This window comes from Oenanthe melanoleuca, chromosome 20 (genome assembly GCF_029582105.1).
Source record: "Oenanthe melanoleuca isolate GR-GAL-2019-014 chromosome 20, OMel1.0, whole genome shotgun sequence".
NCBI lineage: Eukaryota > Metazoa > Chordata > Aves > Passeriformes > Muscicapidae > Oenanthe > Oenanthe melanoleuca.
The window spans coordinates 71,991-84,584 of NC_079353.1; the positions used below are offsets into that span (position 1 = coordinate 71,991).

Below are 12,594 nucleotides of genomic sequence, written 5' to 3' on the forward strand. Positions count from 1 at the left end.
TATTAGTGACAAAAATGTCAGATAAAGTTTTACGGGCAAATTTCATAGGGCAAATTATCTCCAGGTTCTCCATATATACAGTCCTATGAAAAAAATTTAATTCAAAAGTGCAAGGTTAAGAAAAGAAGTAGCAAGTGAAAGAAATTAATTCTAGAAGCATCAAAACTAATGAAGCTCACTTTTCCTTGGACTTACATATTTGATACTGAATGACTTTATTTTGAGAGGTTCCCCCCTGGAGAATAGGGCTACTAAGATGCTAAAAAGATCCAGATTAATTTTTTCTCAGGATGGGGACAGCTTTAAGTCTTATTTGTCTTATAAGGCATACGGTATTTCTCAGCTGTGCCTTCAGTTGCAGTTCTTTCCTCCACTCAGCATCTTGTCGTCACAAACTTGTAATAATTTAATTATTTCTGAAATGTCTATTCTGAAATCCATCAGCAAGTTCAAAGGGTTCCAGGGAGGCACAAAGACACCCAGAGGCTGACAAACACAGAGACAGTCAGCATGATCCTATCAGCCGACAGAAAATAATGCTAAAAACACGCACTGAAAACACCACTAACCTCATGGTCAATATGAAGTTTATGGTCCTTCCAAGCTTGCAGTGACCTGTACAGATTGGTGTCACACTGAACAGTATCGTTCTCCAGGATATAGCACCTTGGCATGGAAAAGCAAACGGTGTTTATTACAGAGGATATACACACACACAGAGCAATGCAAAGAGCCACTCTTAATAACACAGCTCCAGGACAAATGAGACCATGGATTAGAAATGACATGCAGAATTAAAAAAAAAAAAAAAAAAAAAAAAGTTCCTTCAAGAAAATACAAGTGTGCTATGAGCCAGGAAAAAAGTCTAGGTTTGAGTTGCCATGGAAATTTTTAAGTAGAAAAATTAGATGAGAATATTTCTGTCAAGCAGAACCTGCTGACTGCTTCATTTCTATATGTAAATTGTGCTACACAGAATTCTTGCTTATTCATTAGATTTTCTGTATAAATAATCATTACTAACTAGCAAGCACTGAAAGCATTACTCAGAAGCAATTTCCCAATGCATAATTACATGAGGTAGGAGCTTCTAGTACTAAAAAATATAATACTTCCTTATATAATAAGGAAATAAAATACTTCCTTATAAGATGTATTACTACATCATAAAGAAAAGAGAAGAAACACAAAACAACAAACCAGAAGCAAAAAAGCTTTTCTGTTTTCTACTAAAGTGATAAAATCTTTCAAGGGTATCTCCTTCACTTTGAAAGCAAAACACCCTCTGACAATATAAAATTTGCATGTTTCGCTAACTTCTGGTGGAATCCAGTTTTAAAATTATTTAATAAAGAAGAAAGCAAAAATCACCACTTGACTGATTTACTTGGAAACTTTATTAGGGGTTGAATATCATGCAGTTTCATTTCTGAATGCTTTTTTAAATTAAAGCTGAATATTTTCAATACTCCTTTATTTTCTTTCAACCACCTCATGCATGTTGTCCCACGGCCTTCTTCTCTGCTATGGATGGCTCATGAATAATGTACAATCTTCCTGACAGTTCCTTGTACAAATTTGGGATTCACTCACTAAGGCAGCAAAAGTCAATTCAATTTGTTCCAGAAGAAAAAAACATACAGTGATTCATGAGTCCTGAACATTCTTGAGAGATAGGGTAAGAGGGCACAATTCTCTCATGATATTTCCTAATATTGATGAGTTTCTAATTCACTTCTGTGAACAGAAGTCAAATGGAAAACAGATCTCAAGAGCAGCTACCTGGCACCTGCATGCTTACATGAGCTAGTCATTAAACAACTGAATGCATATCATGATTGGTGGATTTTCTGATAATTCACAAGTGGAAATGGTAACTAAATGAATTAAAGTATAGCTGAAAGAGACATCATCAGTCCCTAAATTCACCACTGAGGAAATTATTTTTAGCTGTCAGAGTGGTCGGACAATTGCCTTCCCTCTCTCTCAGTATGTTCCATTTCCCAATGCTCCTGGTCCATCCAACTTCATTCATAATACAGATTCTCTTCTCCTAGCACTGGTTACAGAAAACTCTGTACAAAGCAACCAGTGACACAAAAACAGTTCATGCTCCAGTTAGGGCCTTTGGTCTCCAGCCAGGCCTCTGATTTCCAGGGCTAAGGCCTCTCCTGGTTTCATGCAGGTTTAACACCCCTGTTGCCAACAGTTTTGCTTGTTCTCACTGGAAACATAGGCACTAATGAGTGGTTACTGTCTCCACCCAATGCAGAAGACACAAAAGCACTGCTGCAGATCTTCAGGAGCTTCATGCCCCTCAGAACTGACAAAACTAAAACAAAACTGGAGACTATTATACACTTGGGAATAAGAATTTGAATGAAGCTAAACTGGGTATCCAAAAGGGACACAACATGCTTGGCACACTTCATCCCACTCACTTACGTAAAGCAGTCACTTAAGGAGCAAAAGCTTTTAAAAGTCTACCATGTGCACTTACCTGTGGGTCACTTTGATCAGATTAGGGGCTGTGTACTCTGCAATGCTACCAGTGCCACTATATTCCCCCATGTCTCTATCTTCCTCCTCGTGGAAAACAGCCCTCTGCACCTTGTGCCGCTTGGTGATGTTCCTCGGTACGATGGGCTGGAATCCATCCTCTAAAGGCTGGTTATAGGCAGCTCCATCCAGCTCAACAGCTACAGAACGGATAGAGCGATTCCGGACATAGCTTGGTTTGAATTCTGCATAGAAAAAGTGAAAGAGAGGCAGAAACAGCATGTTACAATTTGCTCCTCTTTGTGGTTCTCGGAAGGAAAATACCCAGCTCATACTGTGTTGTTTGGAATTAACTGGATGACAGTGTTTGTTGCAGTTGTCCTGTGAGCTGCTGCTTCCTTAACTTTGGCATGGACAGACGGGTGGGTGGATGGACATCTCAGGGCATGAGAAGGCAGGTACAAGGCAAACACAAAAGAATGGCAAAGGGGAAAAAAAATGCTCTAGTTCAGCACCAGTGAGAACAAATAGCTCCTTCAAATGGATGCTTGCACTTCCCCCAAGATCACCAGATGGCAGCCACACCTTAAGCAGTAACTGTGACAGTCATGACAACCAGGACACCAGTCACCCTCAGGGACCAGTTAGTTCTCTGTGCTTTTCTGCTGTACACCATACAATCCTTCCCTGCTAGGATTCCTACAACACATTCTTGAAGTTGTCCCAGTATTCCCAGTGCTCAGCTTGAGCCTTTTCCCAGTTCTATATTCATTCTTCAAGGCTAGATCCTTGATTTTTTTGGAAGGGATTAGTACATGAATCTTCACTTTTATCAACATGCAATTCTTCTCTCTGCAGTTCTTTTCCTGATGTGCAGCCCAGACAGTTTCTCCATGTAGCACGATCCTCCAGTGCTATGTTACTCCCTCAAACTCTGCTTCTCCATTTGCAGCTCAAAAGCAAAATGCAACATTTATTATGAATTGCCACTGTGCAGTATGAGATTCACATTGATCTTTTCCCTATGACTATTTTCCAAAGTTCTCTGTTCCAGCCCAAATCCCTGGCTCCTCTTCTGTTTGGTCTGGAATGGCACAAAGAGAACCTAGTTATGAAATCCAAATCTATATTTAAACTTCCCTGCTATATGATGGGGTCCATCTCTGACCGTATTTCCTGCTCAGGAAATATTTCCACCAGTGACTGCTGATCATTGTGCCTAATGAGTCATGCTGACTCATTAGGCACAATCATCTCATTCTTGAGAAAAAAGTACAACCTAGGTACCATAGACTCTCTTGTGCTCCCTGCCCTAGGGGAGCCCGAGGCTTTACTCTGTATATGGGTCTTGGAGTTACCACAGACATTACTAGAAACAACTGAGTCCCTTGGATCCTTTGGTCACTTCTAATTTAAAGAGACTGAAACATACAGCACACCTCATGAGATGGGACTTCCCTCTGCAATCTGATAAAGGGAAAATTCAACCAGTGTGCCAAATGAGAAGACCAATCCTTCCTGCAATCCCAAGCTCCACAGAAAGGCCAGCTTCTTCAGTGGGATAATCTCTCCAGCAAAATAAGTAGGGGGAAAAGAAAACATGGAACTGGATGTCAAACAACAAAAATTGACAAAAAAGTACCTTAACTGTCACGCTCTGGCATTAATGCAGAATGACTTTTTTCAATAAGCCTTACATTCATTTCAGATAGATTGCACAGTCTCAAAAGCCATTTTGCAGACTGTGGGCAGCAGAATAAACACCTCCTCCCACCTGAAACTGGGCCAAGTATGATATTTTTGTTAACGTCACACACAGAAAGCAGAATACCAGCTGGATTGTCTGGCTTTGCACATTTTCCATGTGTGGTTCAAAGTTTACTGTTGATATTGAGCCAGATGAGTCACTACTGAAAGGATAAAAAATGCCACAAAAGACCAGCCCTATTTCTGGCACCCATTCAGGAAATGTTTGAATAAATGAGAAGGAAACTCCCATCTTTTCCACGGTGGGAGTAAGTTCTGAAAAGCTACACCTTACCAATGAGATTCAAAGTATAAACTCACATTTCTTCAATCATTCCTTCATTTTATCTTGCTCAGCTCAGCCAACCAGCAATTAATCTTCCAAGACTAATACACCAACCCAGCATGCTGGACCTCAGTAGATAGCCCCAGGGAATCATCAAGTACATGTTCCTGGACAGCCAGGGGCCAGGTTACTCCTCTCTTTGCAGCCAAACTAACACAGACGTGGCACTAATTGGTGTGGAGTGAGGTAGCTCATAAAGGACTGCTTCTATTGCTTTATCCCAACATGCTACTAACAGTGCTGACTCAGTGCTATGATTAGTATCAAGCTTTGAAGTGGTTAAAACATTTAATAAGATCAATACTCATTTGTACAGTGCACTCCCATCTGCTAAGTGCACTGCAAGCATAAATACTAATGTTTAATTACTTATTAATCAATCCTTCCCCAGGTTTTACTCTCCAATCCATTTACCTCTGTACACAGGCTAGAAACAGTCAACCCAGGGCTCTTAAATATCGCTAAAAACATCTGTGCTCCTTTCTTCAGGTTACTAAATTCTGGCTTTGGTAAGCTCTCTGAATCTGATGCCTCTCTTCCTCAACAACTACAGAAACCAGCTGTCTTAGAAATGGTATTGCTTAAGAAGTTGCAACCTCAAAATTGAGTCGCAAAATGGAGTCCAAGAAAGTCAACTGCTTTCAGAGCCCCACTCATCCAGCTGGCGTTGCACCACTTGACCACGTTTGTCTTCACTGGAACCTGAAAGGAACAAAGTTTTGCACCAATGTCTATGTATTTTGCATTTGGTAGTCAAAAGAGCTTTTTTTAAATTTTTTTTTTTATTCCATAAGATAAAACTGGGCACTTTAAAGGCATTTAAAAAAAATCTCTAGTGTCTAGAAATATGGATAAAGTTTAGAGGTACTTTCTTGTATCCTCACAACTGCCATTAAAAATCATACTTCAAATGCATTATCTGTAAAGTAATGGGCTTTTTTTTAGTAACAAAGAATGTTATTAAAAATGTCATTTTGATCCTGCATTGAGACCACCTCAAAAGTAAAATGAATGTCAGAGACATTAGAATTCAAATGCACTAGCCTCTTTGTACACGTCTCTGTTTCTTTATTATTCAGTGTGGCCTATCATCATTTTCCTACATGCAGCTTAAGAATTCCTTTAATCACATGCACTCATTCATCACAGGAAGAAGATATCAAATCCACAGCAAGAAAAACATAATAGCCACAACACAGCCAAAGATTTTGAGAGCTCATTATTTACTTTAAACTTTCTACCTGCTGCAAAGCTCTGTTTGATCTTTCTTATAAAAATAAGAGCATATTAAAGAAATAAAGAGGACAAAAATGCAAGCATTCCAGACACCTAAATTCAGACATACCAAATATTAATGTTTCTGGGTTTCTGGCACTTAAGCGGTTTGCAGTCAAGTTGTGTATTTTTCACATTGTCCAAATGGTGCATATATGACACGTCCCTGTCGTGAAACTGACCTTACTCAATTCAGAAAATAGTATTGCCTGCTAAATGCACTGGTGCACCTGAAAATGCACCACTTCTAGACCACACCTACACTAGAAAGTAATTATTTTATCAAAAAGTCTGGTGCTCCAGCCCCTGTACCAGCAATTTAGTCTGGTCTTTTAGGCCATCTGTTCTCATATGTGACTGGTTTCAATCTTCCGGAAAGACTAATCTTTATGCCCTGTTAGGGTTTACAACATGCTTGATACACCCTAGATGGAGGGCATCTATTCTGCTTTTCTGCAAATGACTTAGATTGGAATGCAATAAAAAGACCTTTTGTAAATCTATCTCTGTTGTGCACAACAGAAATGAGTGATCAAGGCATTTCCTTCAAAACTCCTCTACATGACCCCTAGTCCAGTTAGAAACTTATATTTTCTGTTTGGTAGTCGTTCAAACTAACACGTAGCATTTACTGGCATTCAAGCAGGGCTGCAATGCAATCTCATGCACTTATCAAACTCTGAGTAGCAGACCCCAAAGTTGCCCTAACAATTATGCAACCCAGAACAGACCACATTTTATCCCAAGTCTCATGGAAAAAAGTCCCAAATACGCCTAATGAATATCCAGGTCACTCTTAACTAACCACAGTCCAGTGAGACAGCTTTACACATAAGCTGTTTAGAAAAACCTTGGTATGTTGCCTTAACTCGTACTTCTCTGGGCGCACATTTGGTGTGTGATTTATTAGAGAAGTGCATGTAGAAGAACAGCCAACACCAAATGGAAAGGTTTCTGTAAATACGTCCAAGCTAACCTCTTCCCTGTATAGTACACCCTGAATGTGGGAAGAGAGAAAAACAAAGCATCTGTGGAGGTAAATACTTTACTTTAGACATAAGCAATGGCAATGTGATTGTCAAGACCCTGTTTTATGTTGCTAAAGTTTATGCCATAAGGTTCAATGAGGCTAATGAGCTGAAGGGTATAGTGTAAACTCTGTCTCTTCTGGCAGAACATAGCGAAATAGAACCATTCTGATCCTCCCCCGTGAGAGGGAGCAAGCTTCACTTTTTTACCTCAACTTTCCACATACAAAAACTAAAGGTAATTATTCACTTAAAAACCTCCATTGGATGTTGTGAAAACTAGTTAATGTTTAGAAAGCAACAATGTGAAGTACTTAAGTAAGTGTTAACTATTATCAGATAGCATTCTGTTGCCCTCACTCAAATTGTTTTTCTTTCCTCATTAAATGCCTTCCATCTGGTGACTCTTCACGACTTAACTTCCTTCTGTGACTTAAAATAATGTAGTTAAATAAGTACAAATTCTAGTGTTTTTTACAGATTGTTGGCTGTACGCCATATTTAAACATCAAGTATAGTTGAGGGAACCAGTAATATTTTTTCAACTAAGAATTTGCTTAGTAACTACTAATCAGCTTGCAAGACAAATATAATGGGAGAAAATAAATTTTAACTCCATGCTTCAAGTTTGTGCCATTATATAGAAAGACTAATCTGCTAAATAATTAAGGCTCTGTATTTGTGGAGTGAGATGAAAGAAACATTACAAGCAACTAATAATTCTGTGTTGCCATTTACTTCAAATCTGCAATTAGACTACATAGTACAAATATAGATGTTAGTCTGACTAAGTTTTAACAGAGTCAGTAAAATGAGCTTTCTGAAAAAGCACTAATCTGTGTCAAGGAAACCAGAAACGTTCATCCCCTTCGGCTGTTATCTCTGATTAAAAATCAGTCTTGTCTCTGCTGACTGAGCAGAAGAAAAGGATGTTAGAAGTAAGCAGTCTTCTGTAACAAAATCCATACATCCTTATTTAAAAATAAATTACTGAGGTAACAGCTCCAAGCATTGCAGGAGCTACTGAAAACTGAAGTATTTGCTGTAGAACACTATTCATATTCCATATCCTATATAACTGTGCAATTTGCCTTTTCAGCATGGGCACTGGATTTCCCAGAACTAAACATTCTTCCTAAAGACAGATACTCTCAAATCTGATTGTCCAATATGAGACATGCTGTTTCATAGTTGAGATACACAGGAAATATGCTAACACAATTCAATGCCTGTAACAGTCAAGATAATTATGTGAGTTAGCAAACAACAGCTTTCTAAAGCAGAGATATAAGATGCAGTGGGTTTGCTTACTTTTCTTGGAGAAGAGTTTCTTTCTCTGTCTGATGTGGCTCAGCTTGTATTCATTCTCTTCACAATTGCAGTCTTCACTATTCCTGTTGTAGTACTTGGGCAAAATATTGGAGGTGCCTTTGCTGCTGCTTGCAGCTGCCAAGTCTGCCATTCCCTTGCACTTGTGCAGCTTGAGTTTTCCACTGGCATCTTCCACACACTGCCATTTCTGGAAAAAAAATCTGGTCATTAAAAATCTGTCCCAACTGTGGTCTGTCTAATGGCCAGCTCCAGTAATTTATCAGATATTCTTTGTAGTAAAATGGGCAAATGTAGTAAATAGTAAGCAACTATTATCAAACCAGATTTTTGTAATCTTCCATGTTCAGACAAAACAGCAACTCCTTGAAACACCACTGCATTTGTTTCTGAATGTGCCTCTTGGAGGCAGAACAATTGAAATTTCTTTAAAAAATCAGTATTACAGCTAAAAACATGAAGGTGGCAAGTGACAATTTTCAGAGGCCTAACTGTGGCATAAACCAAGGACATCCAAGCCACATCCTAACCCTGAGAGTCTTATTATAACTCTCAGCACAGTGGGACCAAAGCCTTCCAGCTTCATGAGAGCTCTCCAGATAGAATCATATACTGGTTTGGGGTGGAAGGGACCTTAAAAGACCATCTCATTCCAACCCCCTGCCACACACAGGGACACCTTTCACTAGACCGGGCTGTTCAGAGTTCCATCCAACCTGTCCTTGAACACCTCTGGGGATTAAGTGTTTTCCAGGATTGCTCTACAAAAGTGCCTGTTTCACTTCAATGACCTCTCAAGGGGTCAGATAGCTGTTGAAGTCCTTAGCTGCATGAATTTATCTCCATCTTGAGTGGTTCCCATAGTAGCTTTTTCCATTCAACACTCTTGGGCTTGACTTGTAAGGGTGAGTTGCACAGGATGTCTCTGATGTGAGAAACCTCTCTCTCTTGCACTAACACTAGAGAAAATACTGTCCCAGATCTCCAATTCACTCTGACACTCAAAATAATAATACTGAAATAATTTGCTCACAGTTCCTTTGTTATAGCTGCTGTCAGAGCTGTACCAAGGGCAAGGGAGTTTAGCTGCCTTCACCTTGGCACAGAAATTCTACCCACTTCCCAGGTACATCACAAAATTTCTTCACCCACTCCTTAATTTATCACTTAAAAAAACCCCTTACAGTAGCAGTTGCTACTGCTTTAAAAAAAGTTTCTCAGAAACACTCAGCTTCTTGTTGAGTCTTGAGAAGAGTTCCTCTTCTTCCCTATTACAAAATCTCGTAAGCCTGTGCCTCCAGGACTTGAATTGAATTCCAGGAATTGAAATATTGAGAATTTTCCAAATAAAAGAAATTTAAAAAGCAGCATCTTCCAGGGAAGATGATATTTTACAGCAGCATACAGCTCTGCAAGGGAGACTCAGCCACTTCAGTTTGCACAGCAAGATGTGCAAAGGTAGGACAACAAAGTGTCTATTTCCATTGACATTCACTCCATTGTTTGCAGGACAGCAAAGTAAGAAAACAAGATCACTGCATTTTGAATATCAGACTTTAATAGGAGTCGAAAGTGAAGTGGCCAGTTGCACACATTTAACTATCACCGTAGCAGAACCTTGCCTATAAAATGATCCATTTTATGGCCCACTGACTTCCTCAGATACCTGGACACCAAGATGTATTTGTGTTCCAAGGCCTGGGCAGCCCAAGCCTTGCTCGGATGCAGATAAACCCAGTTTAATTTACAGAACAATTAATCAGGAAATCAAGGAGACATACTGAGAATAAAACCTTTGCATGACTATCTTCATCTGGAAAGCAGTACATATTTACCCAGATGCAGTAAAGAAGTAGCATCTGAAGAATAAGTTGCTCTCGGACTTTTATAAATGCTAACACTGATTGATGTACATACAGAATGAGGTTTAAACTAAAAGTTACTTTACCAGAATAAGCAATGCTTTCTTTTACAACTAAAATAGATGTAAAAATGTTTATTGCTGTTTCCCATTTCATCTGAACATTATTTTTGAAAATATATAAACAAATTGCATTTTCTGCTCAGTAAAGCACTATGCTCTAGGTACATTTTAATACATGAAAAATGAAGTTTCAACAGAGGGCAAGTTCAATGCCATGACAAGAATTACTGCAAGTACTCTACCTATAAACCAATTTTTTCTCTATTTCTTTCATCTCTTGTCAAGAGATTGATGCTCATTTTTCCCCTCCAAGTGAAGTGGAAAAACTCCTTTAGGTTTTGGTGCAGTTGTATGCTACTTTGCTTTGGGGCACATTGTATGCATTAGCAGGCCCAGTGCTGAATGGCTGCAGTGCAGAGCTACAGAAACTATATTAGAAGCAAATGCTGAATACATGGGGGGGCAGTGGGGAGGCAGTGAGCAGGGGAAGGGAAGTCTGAAGCCTTTACTTTTTTCCCCAAAACAGATACAGGCATGCATGTGAATACATCTGGGATTCAACTCTTACCCTTGATCTGCTTGTTTGCCCAAATTAAAATTCTCTGGGTTGATATCATAGCTCTATCAGCTGCTGTCATTCCCACAGGATGTTTTCAAACTTAGGGGAAAAGGGCAGGAATTTCAAGAAAAATGTGAAAACCTCTGCTTAACTGCTACGAAGCTTTAACCACTGTTAATTCTGCCATTTAAAATTGCTTTCTAGTGCACAGCATACCATCTGCTCTGTGGAGAAGGACTGAGGGGTCCTGGTGGACAGCAAACCATGAAAATTAAAATAATGATGATTTATTAGGGCTGTTATCTGAGGATTGTATTCATTTTAAGGAACTTTAATTAACAGAACTGTTTTACTCCTTGAACTAGAAACAGCCTATTATGATTTTCAGAGGCTATTTTACTTACGGGATTTTTTTGATTGTTGCTTCACAATCAAAAAATCTGCATTTCTGGGTAGGAGATATTTTAACTCCTTGTCATTACAGCATTGGCCGTTGCAAATAAGTTGCTGAAATTGACACTAAAATTTAATAAAAATCCCAGCTTTTAAAAACATACTGATATGGATAGTGGTGCATTTTAGTTAAAAGACTACTGGAGGTCAGGAAACTGGCTTCAGTGTCAGTGCTATTACAGGCTCAGTTTGGAACCTCAAAACAAATCAATTCCCCTTTTGGTGCTGCTGTTTTTTTCCTTCACAGCTAATTTCTGCTGGGACTGCACTGACTTCTTAGCTTATGCCTAAAGCAGCAGCTGGGACCATTTGATACCACAATCCAAGTATTATATTAATGATTAATTATATCATTATAATCTTAAAATTAGCTGAATACCTGATTCTTCATTTGCATGCTAGTTGTGATTGTCCCACCTGCCTTATGTCAGCAACAGTTTGTGGCAATAAAAAGCCCTCAAAATATTCTGTCAAAAAATTGTTCATCTGTCTAATAATTTCAAGGTTTGAGTGGTATGTAGTGTGTACAAACTGAAATTAAGCTGAGAGTTCAGAGGTCTGAATCTTCAAAAGTCATGAGTCAGTGTAATGGAATTATATCGTGCTGGAATAAAAACCAGGCCATCGTCTTCATACTGATAACATGAAGCAGAGGAAACCAAATTTAATCCTTTGCCACTGGATGAAGGGGAAGAAGGTACCAGGGAAAGGGATGAACCCAGCAAAAATGTTAACATGTTAAGGAAGCAAATACCTATTGGGAAGAACTAAGGCATAATCAGTTAAAAAAATAGCTTAGAAGAGAGAGGTCTGACTGCCTGATTTGGAGAGATGTTGTGAAGAAGACATGAACTGATTAAGTCAACTAGAACAGAGAAGTAGTAATATGTACGGAACAAAAAATGGTAAATTCAAGTTGTTTGTTCCCTGAACCTAGTACCATCTGAGCAGTAGGACTAGCTGCCAGCAAAAACAACAGAACAACCTCTTGTAGAGTAGGATCTTTTGTGTGTCTCTCTGGATTTTGTTACTTTGTCCTCATTAGCCCTATGGAAAATAACACAAGGAGCAAGCCACAGCAGAGAAGAGGTAACTAAACTGAAACTGTACTGTTTCATTAAAGGAAAAAAAAAATGTATTCTGGCTACTCATGAATCAATTAGACTGTTAGAATATTAGAAGAATTAGAAGTTAGAATATTTCTAGCCATTAAAGAAGGTAGCTCACCATCTAATGTGGCAGCAACACTGCGTTCAGAAAGCATCTGCATAAATTAAAGACCGATATTACTGATGTGTTTTTCTCAGGTTATTGGCAAAGACAGAAGACTTTATTGTCCTGTAGAAACTTGAACTCCTAGAGCTGTTAGGGAAGCTTACTAGCAGTTCAGTGTTTCACTTTTAATTTTTCTGTAAAATAAGATGGAATCTCTTTG

At 38.9% G+C, this 12,594-nt stretch overlaps 1 protein-coding gene across 6 annotated transcripts in view; it reads right to left on the reverse strand.

The window, feature by feature from the left end:
- Positions 1 to 12,594, reverse strand: part of SULF2 (sulfatase 2) — an 81,805-nt gene that overhangs the window by 7,499 nt on the left and 61,712 nt on the right. For all 6 annotated transcript variants that reach the window (XM_056507742.1, XM_056507746.1, XM_056507741.1 and 3 more), the window contains 3 exons: positions 8,206 to 8,413; positions 2,501 to 2,744; positions 570 to 666 (listed from right to left, as the gene is read on the reverse strand). In XM_056507742.1, the coding sequence (XP_056363717.1) occupies positions 570 to 666; positions 2,501 to 2,744; positions 8,206 to 8,413 (549 nt within the window). The remainder of the gene's footprint in view (positions 1 to 569; positions 667 to 2,500; positions 2,745 to 8,205; positions 8,414 to 12,594) is intronic.